The sequence below is a fragment of the Nycticebus coucang genome, chromosome 1 (genome assembly GCF_027406575.1).
Source record: "Nycticebus coucang isolate mNycCou1 chromosome 1, mNycCou1.pri, whole genome shotgun sequence".
In the NCBI taxonomy this organism is placed as follows: domain Eukaryota; kingdom Metazoa; phylum Chordata; class Mammalia; order Primates; family Lorisidae; genus Nycticebus; species Nycticebus coucang.
The window spans coordinates 195,238,774-195,250,248 of NC_069780.1; the positions used below are offsets into that span (position 1 = coordinate 195,238,774).

At 51.6% G+C, this 11,475-nt stretch overlaps 1 protein-coding gene across 1 annotated transcript in view; it reads left to right on the forward strand.

The window, feature by feature from the left end:
- Window positions 1-4,296, forward strand: part of LPCAT1 (lysophosphatidylcholine acyltransferase 1) — a 51,814-nt gene extending 47,518 nt beyond the window's left edge. The window contains exon 14 of the mRNA XM_053593386.1: window positions 1,447-4,296. Coding sequence (XP_053449361.1) covers window positions 1,447-1,631 — 185 coding nt within the window. The 3' untranslated portion in view covers window positions 1,632-4,296. The remainder of the gene's footprint in view (window positions 1-1,446) is intronic.
- The last annotated feature ends 7,179 nt before the right edge of the window (window positions 4,297-11,475 follow it).

Here is an 11,475-nt window from a genome sequence, read left to right on the forward strand (position 1 = left end):
TGCAACACAGAACGTCCTCAGAAGAAAGGTTCTTCCCAGAACCTGGCCGGGGTAGGCAGGGAGCTTTGAAACTGGCTTTCTTCAGGCAGTTTATGGAACCAAATACCAAGCCCAGCTCTGGATCCCCGGGCCCCAGTGTGGACACAATCTTCAGAGGCTGTTGCAGCTCCCAGGGGCAGGGGGATGTCTACCCCTGGCTCCGTGCAGCCCTTGCTATAGGGTCTTCTCTCCCTCAGAAGTGCTGGCCTTGTCAGTGACAGCCAGGGCTCCAAGCTGCACGTTCCCCTGCCTGGGCGGTTTGCCAGGAGGGCACAGGGAGGTGGGTGCTCCTGAGCCATCACAGACATGATGGGAGGGTGATTTTCACTCCAGAACAACTCACTTTTCTGGTGACATTTGGCTAGATAATATTGTAAATTGCTGTTTAAAACTGGCAAACCTCTGCCAAAGCACCCCTTCTCAGAGTGTGGGCAGTGGTGATGCATCCCTCGAGGCTGAGATGGGCTCAGAGTCCAGCCATGCCCCCACTAGGGACTCTCTGCACTTCCCTGCAACACACACAGGGTAGGAGTCCCAGCGACTGGGAAGGGCAGAGCTAGAATTTTGGGAAAACTATCTTGCCCAGTGAGGGGTCCCAGAGCCAGGGAGGGTGGCAGAGGGCCTCAGGGCCCCCCCTCGGTCAGGGTCCCTCAGAGGGCAGCCCTGGTTCATTTCTAACTTACGTATATTTTCCCTAAAAACAAAACACAAATCAAGTGGGCATTTGCTCAGAAAGATAAGGAATTCTGAAATGGTTTATCGTTTGTATCTTGTTTGGGTGTTTTTAAAACTACATCAAGCTCAGACACTGTGTTCCGTGCTGACCATGCCACTCTCCTGGGCCTGCTCAGGCTCTGCTGTGACGTCAGCACGGGCAGCTGTCAACTGCTCCCGGGTTCCCACAGGTAGGCATGGGCTCTGGTGTCCCACATCCCCTGCATCCATCCTCCACCACTGCCAAACCTGTTTGCAGTGTGGCAGGTGGAAGCCTGGGTGCTTCTGCTCCCAAAGGGCCACGTGCAGGGTCTGCAAAGTAGCTCCCGTGCCTGGCTCCCCACATCGCTCACACAGGGTCAGATATCCCCTGGACCTTGGTCTTGCCACTGAACCAGTAGTGCCAGATACCCAGGATGTATTTATTGAATTCAGAGTCACAAGCTCACTTTAGATTTTCCCAAAAGCAGGAACAGCCAAAAGGACTTGCTGGCTGCCCCTTGTTCTCAGGAAGACAGGGCCCAGCAGGAAGCTGAGTGCAGGTTTCTTGCTCCCCCAAAGTGTCGACCTGTGATTCCCACCTCCCAGAGGGGCACTGGGTGGTGCCACCAGAACCCAGCGAAAAGAGCCCCCAAAATCTAGGCATTTGCTCCTCCAAGACCCCAGTAACCAAAGGTGGCTTTATCTTTCCAGCTGACTTCAGCAGGTTTGCAGAAACATACCCCAACTTTGCAGAAGAGTATTTGTATCCGGATCAGACATACTTTGAAAGCAGTGCCCAGACCCCACCTGCAGCAGCCCCGAATGGCTTCTGTACTGACTTCAGCCCTGACAGTGTGGACGTTGGCAGGAGGCCATCCCATAAGAAACTGGAGTAGCATGGGGCTGCAGAGGGACACAGCCTCTCCCAGCATGACTGCCTGCGTCCAGGCAGCTGCTGGCCCCCCTGCAAGTGGCAACCGGGTCTCGCTCCCTGCTCCCGTGTCCAGGCGCTGTGTCCAGGCCCAAGTTACAGACGACTTCGGGGTTTGTTTTCGTTTCTTTGCGAAGTCTCCATTTCAGACCAGCGAGTGGAGAATTCGGAAGGAGCCTGCACGTGTCCCCACCTGTGGAGGGCAGGGGCTCCCCCTGGCTGGTCCCCTCTGGGGTGCTAGCTGCAGTGTCCTGCTGTGGGTCTCCCTCAGTCTCTCACTCCCTCGTGCACAAGGCCAGGGCCTCCTACGCACACACACTGGAAGCAGAACTTCCGCCTGCGTGTGATTCCAGCACAAAATTCTGCCCACCTCTGTGGGATCATGGCGTGGCAGGGTATTGCCTGATTTTTAAACATTTCTATATTTGTGTGAAACTCATGAGGATTTTATAACTTCATTTAGGTACTTCAGGAAACATTCCACATTTTTTAAAAAAAAGAAAATTGTTTTTCTACTTCATTTTCCTTTTAGGGTCAGAGACTATTTATTTATAGGCCTTTTTTGATAGCATTCGAGGCTGTTTCGAGCTTTGACCTAAATTTCTATTGGGCCTCTCTCCACCAGGTTAAACTCCTCTTCTCCCGTTTGGGCCCCAGCAGGGGAGATTCAGCCACAAGGTCCCGGTCCCAGCTCCAGGACACTTTTTCTGCTTTTTTTGATCTTTTTTCAAGACCCCCCTCTTTTGTATCGACGTTACCAGTTGGGTATTTCTGTTTTACTATAACGCAGTCTACTTCATTGTGTCCTCCACCTCCAGTCGGGACTGAACATGGTAGGAAGTGAGAGGCAGAGGCAGCAGCGGGAGGTCACCAAGCTGTGTAGTGTGTGACCTCCTGAGCAGCCCTGGAGACTCTGGCCAGGCGGGCAGCTCCTCCCTCCTCTCTGCTTGGGTTCTCTGGCCTTCAGGGTGTGGCATGTGGCAGCTGCTGACCAGCCACCTTCCTGTGTGCAGCCTTCGCTTAGGGAGGGGTACGCCGCATGGTGGCGTGTGGGAGGACCAGGACATTTGGCCCAGGTGGTGCCTCCCTGCAGCACCACCTCCTGACATTGGGCCGGGTGTGTCCCAGGAGTAGGTGGTTCTGTCCCCTCTTAAAGGGGGAGAGGAAGGGGCTTTGAGGCACTGGGACTGGAGACATTCGGTGTGACCTTTATCTTCTGCCGCCACTTTTTCCACCATTTTTATGGTATAATGAGAAGCTGGCCTATAAAGCACAATAATAACTATAGACTTCGGTTTGTCTGCTAAGCAAAGCCTCTGGGTTTATTTGGGGAAACAAATTTTTCTGAGGTGAACTGATTTTGTATTCAGGGTGTCTCTGTAGAAAGTGACCACGAGGCCAGTAAGTGCAGGAGAAAATGTTTACTAACCTCCTCAGTGTGGTGCCCTGCGTTCCCCACTGACAGGCATTAGCGTCAAGGAGCCGCCCACCCTGGTCACGTCACCCCGTGGCTCTAGCACAAGCACTGCCAGAAACACAGACAGGGATGGCAGACAGAAGCCGATTTCTGGGCTCCTGGCTTATTGGACACGGGAGAAATGCTAACGTAGCCTTGGTAGCAATTGATTTTATAATTATAGAATGCATAAAGATTCATTTTTAAAAGAGAACAGCCTGCACGTGACCAGTGAAGGAGGTTAATAAACTAAGATATTCCAAAGGAAGGGCCCGCAGCTCCCCTCCCTGAGTCTGCGGATGAAGGGTTTTTTTAACGAAATGCCACTGTGCATTTTCAGAAAAAAAAATCTCTGATAAACAGACTTTGAATGGATGTTTGTTCCTCCTGATTCTCTTTTCTTGCACCGCAATGTCACGGTGTTTGGAACTGTGAATGTACATAGTATGGGGTTGGCTCCCTTCTGCATGACCACGGCGCCTGCCCTCAACCGCAGAGAACTTTGGATTTTCAGCGGAATTAATAAAACACGAAGGCTTATAGACTTGCAGGTGTATTTTGGTGTGTGTTTATTAGACACTATGACAGGAGACAACCCCTGTATTTTCGTGGTGTGGCTCTAGCATGTTTGGAAAACAGAGTAATTGAAATTCTATAGAAAAAGCTTTCTGGGGGTCAGAAGGTTGCTGTGAAGTCTGGTGTGTCTGATATTATGTGGACAGCAGCAAACACTTCACAGAATTCAAACTGGTGTGGCTATCCCCTGCCTGGGGTGTTGGTTTCTGTGCTTCCCATAGGTGAAGTGCCCGTACCTTCAGCATGTCAGGCGGAGAGGAAAGGGGTCTTGCATTCCATCCTATTACATCAGGAAAAGATTTAGAAATGAAAGTAAAAGAAATAGACCTACTGTGTTAGACTCCTAGAGACTTTATGGAAAACCAGCTTATGTATTCTCCAGTGTGATGGGTTGAGTAATGATTGTATCGTTCAGGAAAACAGGTCACAGCAGGAGGCTGCAAGGTCTGTGTGGCCTGTGTGCCCTGTGTGGCCTGCGGGGCCTGTGGGCACAGGAGAAGCCAAGGAAGAGCACACAGCAGCTGTTCTTCAACCCATAACAGCAATTTTTATTCACTTTGTCATGCTTTCATGCGTTCACCATGTTTAATAAATGGACATTGCCTTTAAAATTAAGTTTCTTAAATAAAGGGGTAGAGACACTCTACACATTCCGCATTCAAAGCTGCACTGGGTGCTTGCTGAGGGTCAGCTGGTGTAAAAACAGAGGAAAGGGGTGGCCTCTGTGGCCCTGCATTCCATCCTATTACATCAGGAAAAGATTTAGGTGGCCCTGTGTGCACATGTGGGACAAGGCATGGCGGGTGCTGCCCCCAGAGCTCTCAGCTCTGCTGCACTCAGCGCAGGACCCAGATTGTAAGGAAGGGACAAAAGGAGCGGCACTCACAGAGGGACCCCACTCCAGGTGTCCGCACAAGAGCTAATAAGCTCCAGCTTCTGCTCTGGAGACGCCATCAGAGCCCAGCAGTGGTGACAGAGTCAGCCCTGCCCCTCACTGCCCTTCTCCACCAGCTCCCCCATGGCTCACTGTCCCCCATCAGAGGCCAGTGAGGGAGGGAGCCCTGGTTCCCGCAGCCAAGCACAGACAGTGCCTGTGGCCGCTCAGCGTCCATGTGCAGGTCTGCGTCCTGTGTCTCCTGCCACTGCTGGGACTGCCCCTCCAGACAACCTTACCTTCCCCCAGCAGGGTCAAGGCCCCTCCTCTCCTGGGGCGTGTTAATTGTGGCCTAGTCTAGGCCCATCAGATATTCTCTAACACAGGAAACGAAGGTTCTCAGTCCTTTCACCGGTGCTCACCATATAAATAGGGTGCTGAGGAGTGGCTGACAGAACGACATGGCTGCTCACAACACATGTCCAAATACACCTGCCCCCAAACCGAGCAAGGATGATCTGCACGCCTGCTACTGCCCTCATTTCTATGACCAGTGTGATCGCAGTCAGCTGTCAGTGCTTCCGCATTTCCTTGGCTCTGTCCTTGGACGGGCAGAGTCCTTTACCTGGAGACACATTCAGACGTCCACTCCTAAGTGACTGAGCCTTCATCATCCTGCCTTTACTAGTCACGGTGTTAGTCATGGGCATTCCAAGAAGCGCCCAGAGTCTGTGTCCTGGATTCCCAAGGTGATGACGGCACTGTTGCTGGCACGAGATGTTCCATCCCATAGAGGACATTTTCCTTGCCCTGTGAGTTCAACAGCATGAGTAGGCCCAAGTGGCCGGTGGTGGCCTGAGCGCTCAGTGTAGTGGACTGTCACACTGTGGTCCCAGGAGGAGGCTGCAACCTTGGGAACCAAGACCTCTGAAGAGGAGAGGCCGAGTGTCGCGGAGAGCAGCAACAATGTGAGCTCATCAATTGTGCAGGCTAATTCGTGTAGGGTGGCAAAGGTAAGGTTAGCTCTGTGTCAGCATCACCATCCCCCAGCCTGGCAGAGAAGCCCCTTCTCGGGACTCTTCAGTCAAGTGACACAGGGACAAGAGAGGTGATGAGCCACACGGGAGGTGCAGATCTGGAATATGCCCCCCGTCTCGTCAGCCTGCGTGAGCCACACAGCCGCATCTGCACCCAGGGGGCAGGGATGCAGGGTCCCGCAGGGAGGGCCCCTCCACAGTTACACAAGCCACCCTGGGGTGGTCCTGGACATGGTGGTGATGGGAGCCGCCCCTGACCCCTCAGCATCACAGATGTTCTGGCTATGACAGCACTGTATGCAGGCCCACAGCTCAGAGCACCATCACAGCATGAGGACAGTAATCAGCATGGGGGAGCTGTCTCCCCCAAAGGAAGTCACCCTCCATTCCATGAGGACAGCGCCTCTGGGTTGCAGGGACTGGGTGAGCAGAGACTACACGTGTGTGCCTATGGTCAGCTGCCTTGCTGTACAATAAATTCCTCAACAGTGTGGGTGAGGACAGAGATAATGAATGAGCCGGTCACTGAGTCCAGATGGTGCTGGTGGAAAAGTGCTGATGGCAGAGAACAAATCCACGCCTGGGAACGAGGATGTATTAAAACAAGGAGATGGTCCCCTCAGTGGAGGATGGCCCAGGGTGATTGGTCAGCCTTCATGGGGACTGGTCAGTTACCCACCAGGACTGGTGCCACACCAAAAACTAAGACTGGGCCCTACTCTGACAGGTGGGGAATCCAGTGGGGACCACATCGGCCTGGGCTGCCGCTGGTCATCAGTCTGTGTTGCTGGTCCACACTCATTACCCATCCTTCTGCCAGCATCTGAGTGAGTCCACCAAGTGGACCTGGGGCTGTCTGGGGAAGAGGCAGGCTGACGTCCACAGGTGCTGTGCCCTGAACAGGACTGCAGGAGATGAGGTGCTCCAAGAGGAAGTACCCACGAGGCCAAGTGGACAGCAATGTGGAGCCTAGTGAAGCTTAGGGAGAAGGCGGGTAGGATGCGACGAGGGGTGAGACGAGGCCAAGAGCCCGGTCTCCTGCAAGTGGGGGGAGAATACAAAAGTTATCTGACAAAATAAGGCCAGAATTTTTCCAAATCTATAAATTCAGACATCCCAAAATTCAATAAGCACCAAACAGGATAAGCGTAACAAAAATACAGCAAAGCTGAGCGTAAGAGTTACTTTCGTTGCTGAAAGTCACTGATAAAGAGAAAATCTTAAAAGCAACCAGAGAAAAAGAACGTATCATAATAACAAGGAACAGGGTAAGAGTAACAACAGACTTCTCAGCAGAAATTATGCTGTACAGGAGACAGGTGACCTCTTCAACGAGATTAAATACTAAAGCTGTCAACCTAGAATTCTGTGCTAAAAGAAAAGTCTTTCAAAACTCAAGGCAAGACCGTTTTAAATAAGCAAAAGTTGAGATAATTCATTACCAGCAAATCATCATTATCAACAATGTTAAAAGTTCTACAAGCAGAAATATAAAAATACCATCCAAAACTTTGGTTCTGCACAAAGGATTAATAGTATTTGAAGGTAAACTGGTAAGTTAACAATGGATGTGGTAAGCTACCCCCTTGGTTCTGCAGTGAGCCGTGATTTTGCCACTATACTTCAGCCTGGGTGACAGATCAAGACCCTATCTCCAAAACTTATTTTAATTTAATAAATATATTTTTAAAAATCAACCAGAAGCAATAGGCATTTCATACAAAAGAACAGAAATATAGGTACGAGCAGATTTCTCCCAGTAACTGATGAATGTATCAGTGTAGTTTGCATGTATTTGAATGACCAGTATACTTTAGCTCTATTTTTTTATTTGACCTGAAGAATCACCAATAGGTCTCAAGTATTCCCATGAGTTTTAGAAGCCTGAAGTCTGCAGGATAAAGAATTTGCAGCAAAGTAACTTGTGGGAAAAGAATGTGAAGGAAACATTTGGCAGTTTGGCTAGAGCTTAAATGATTAGAGTTTCTGGTTTTCAAAAATTGCAATGAAAGGAAGTTTTGATGTATTGTATCTTCTTTGTAGTAGCAAATAAGTGTGTGTAGACAATCAATAAAATTGACATTTGAATACCTTTAAAAAAAAAAAGAGCAGATTTCTCATTGGAAACAATAGAAGCTGGAAAACAGTGGAAGAACATCTATAAAGTATAGAAATAAAACTGTCAACCCAGAACTCTTTACCAAGCAAAACTGTCTTTCAAAACAGAAAGACAAAACCTTTCAGACACAGAAATGCTGAAAGAATTCATCACCAGCAGACCTGTGATACAAGAAATGTTAAAGTAGGTCTCTAACACAGAAGGAAGAAGGACACCCTTTCCGAATCTGGGTCCGCAGGAAGGAGTGAGGAGTAACAGGAATGCTCATTAAGTGAACTGAAACACTTTTTTCCTCGTTATTTAAACCTCTTTAAAAGATAATTGACTATTTAATTACTAAAGCAAAGTTGACAATGTATTCCGGAGTTCATAAAATGTATTGAGGTAAAATATTTGATCACATGGACGTGTACTGTGTGACGTCCTCGCCTGGCGTATGGTGCGGTGTGACCTCCCTTGAAGGCAGACTGACGGGTTAAGGGAGCTACAAACACTGGGCAACCTAAACTAGCAGAGCCAGGACGTGCAGCTCACAGTCTAATAAAGGCAGCAGGGTAAAATGAAAACTACTTGATCCGAAAGAAGGCTGAAAAAGAGAGGAAAAGAACAGGACACATCGGAAATACAGAAAACAAATAACAAGGTGGTGGATTAAAATCTGACCACATTAACACAGGCAGCCCCCAGGTACCCAGCCACCAATCCAGGTAGCCCCCAGGTTACCCAGCTGCTGATCCAGGCAGCCCCCAGGTTACCCAGCTGCTGTTACAGGCAGCCCCCAGGGTACCCAGCTACTGACACAGGCAGCCCCCAGGTTACCCAGCTACTGACACAGGCAGCCCCCAGGTTACCCAGCTGCTGACACAGGCAGCCCCCAGGTTACCCAGCTGCTGGCACAGGCAGCCCCCAGGTTACCCAGCTGCTGGCACAGGCAGCCCCCAGGTTACCCAGCTACTGACACAGGCAGCCCCCAGGTTACCCAGCTGCTGGCACAGGCAGCCCCCAGGTTACCCAGCTACTGACACAGGCAGCCCCCAGGTTACCCAGCTGCTGGCACAGGCAGCCCCCAGGTTACCCAGCTACTGACACAGGCAGCCCCCAGGTTACCCAGCTGCTGGCACAGGCAGCCCCCAGGTTACCCAGCTGCTGGCACAGGCAGCCCCCAGGTTACCCAGCTGCTGACACAGGCAGCCCCCAGGTTACCCAGCTGCTGACACAGGCAGCCCCCAGGTTACCCAGCTGCTGGCACAGGCAGCCCCCAGGTTACCCAGCTGCTGACACAGGCAGCCCCCAGGTTACCCAGCTGCTGATCCAGACAGCCCCCAGGTTACCCAGCTGCTGATTCAGGCAGCCCCCAGGTTACCCAGCTGCTGTTACAGGCAGTCCACAGGTTACCCAGCTGCTGGCACAGGCAGCCCCCAGGTTACCCAGCTGCTGACACAGGCAGCCCCCAGGTTACCCAGCTGCTGATCCAGAGAGCCCCCAGGTTACCCAGCTGCTGACACAGGCAGCCCCCAGGTTACCCAGATGCTGATACAGGCAGTCCCCAGGTTACTCAGCTGCTGATACAGGTAGTCCCTACGTTACCCAACTGCTGATATAGGCAGGCCCTAGGTTACCCAGCTGTTGATACAGGCAGTCCCTTGGTTACCCAGCTGCTGATCCAGGCAGCCCCCAGGTTACCCAGCTACTGACATAGGCAACCCCCAGGTTACCCATCTGCTGATCCAGGCAGCCCCCAGGTTACCCAGCTACTGACACAGGCAGCCCCCGGGTTACCCAGTTGCTGACACAGGCAGTCCCCAGGTTACCCAGCTGCTGACACAGGCAGTCCCCAGGTTACTCAGCTGCTGATACAGGTAGTCCCTAGGTTACCCAACTGCTGATATAGGCAGGCCCTAGGTTACCCAGCTGTTGATACAGGCAATCCCTTGGTTACCCAGCTGCTGATCCAGGCAGCCCAGATTACCCATCTGCTGATCCAGGCAGCCCCCAGGTTACCCAGCTACTGACACAGGCAGCCCCCGGGTTACCCAGCTGCTGACACAGGCAGTCCCCAGGTTACTCAGCTGCTGACACAGGTAGTCCCTAGGTTACCCAACTGCTGATATAGGCAGCCCCTAGGTTACCCAGCTGTTGATATAGGCAGTCCCTTGGTTACCCAGCTGCTGATACAGGCAGCCCAGATTACCCAGCTGCTGATCAGGCAGCCCCCAGGTTACCCAGCTACTGACACAGGCAACCCCCAAATTACCCAGCTGCTGATCCAGGCAGCTCCCAGGTTACCCAGCTACTGACACAGGCAGCCCCCAAGTTACCCAGCTGCTGATCCAGGCAGCCCCCAGGTTACCCAGCTACTGACACAGGCAGCCCCCGGGTTACCCAGCTACTGACACAGGCAGCCCCCGGGTTACCCAGCTACTGACACAGGCAGCCCCCGGGTTACCCAGCTGCCGATCCAGGCAGCCCCCAGGTTACCCAGCTGCTGTTACAGACAGCCCCTAGGTTACCCACCTGCTGTTAAAGGCAGCCCCTAGGTTACCCAGCCTTTGTTACAGGCAGTTCCCAGGTTACCCAGCTGCTGATTCAGGCAGCCCCCATGTTACCCAGCTATTGATACAGGCAGTCCCCAGGTTACTCAGCAACCGATACAGGCAGCCCACAGGTTACCCAGCTGCTGACACAGGCAGCCCCCAGGTTACCCAGCTGCTGATCCAGGCAGTCCCCAGGTTACCCAGCTGATGATCCAGGCAGCCCCCAGGGTACCCAGCTGCTATTACAGGCAGCCCCTAGGTTACCCAGCTGCTGTTAAAGGCAGCCCCTAGGTTACCCAGCTGCTGATACAGGCAGCCCCTAGGTTACCCAGCTGTTGTTATAGGTAGTCCCCAGGTTACCCAGCTGCTGATACAGGCAGCCCCCATGTTACCCAGCTACTGATACAAGCAGTCCTCAGATTACTCAGCAACCCATACAGGCAGCCCCCAGGTTACCCAGCTGCTGATACAGGCAGCCCCCAGGTTACCAGCTGCTGTTACAGGCAGCCCCCAGGTTACCCAGGTGCTGATATAGGCAGCCCCTAGGTTACCCAGCTTCTGTTACAAGTAGTCCCTCGGCTACTCTGCACAATGCAATGTACAACAGTACATTTCAAAATTCTATTTAGAGTAGAGTATAAATGTCTGACACTACAAATAGGTAAGTGAGGTAGTGGTTATATTAACCAGTTTGATGTAAACACTCCGCATTGTATATCAAATTAGCCCATTGTACCCCATAAATGCATTAATGTACACAGTTATGATTTAATTTTAAAAAGGGAAATTCTGTAGGTTTGTTCTTAACTTGAATTAGTATGTAAGTTGAAACAGGTACATTTACCTGCTACCTGTAATAACTTCCGTAAAAGTGCAAGTCGTGTATCAGTCCCATGTTTGTGTCTTGGGGACTTACTGTAACAGCCTCTGTTTGTAAGTGTGAATTGTATGTAAGTTGGATATTTGTAACTCAGGGACGGCCTGTATCAATTCATCTTCAAGCCCCTTAATGAAAGAGTAGAGTTGGCCAGGTGGGGTGACTCACACCTATCATCCCAGCACTTTGGGAGGCTGAAGTGGGATCATCACTTGAGCTCAGAAGTTTGAGACTAGCCTGAGCAAAATAGTGAGACCCTCCCCAAAATAGAAAAATTATCCAGGCATGGTGGCAGCCACCTGTCATCCCAGCTACTCGAGAAGCTGAAGCAGGATG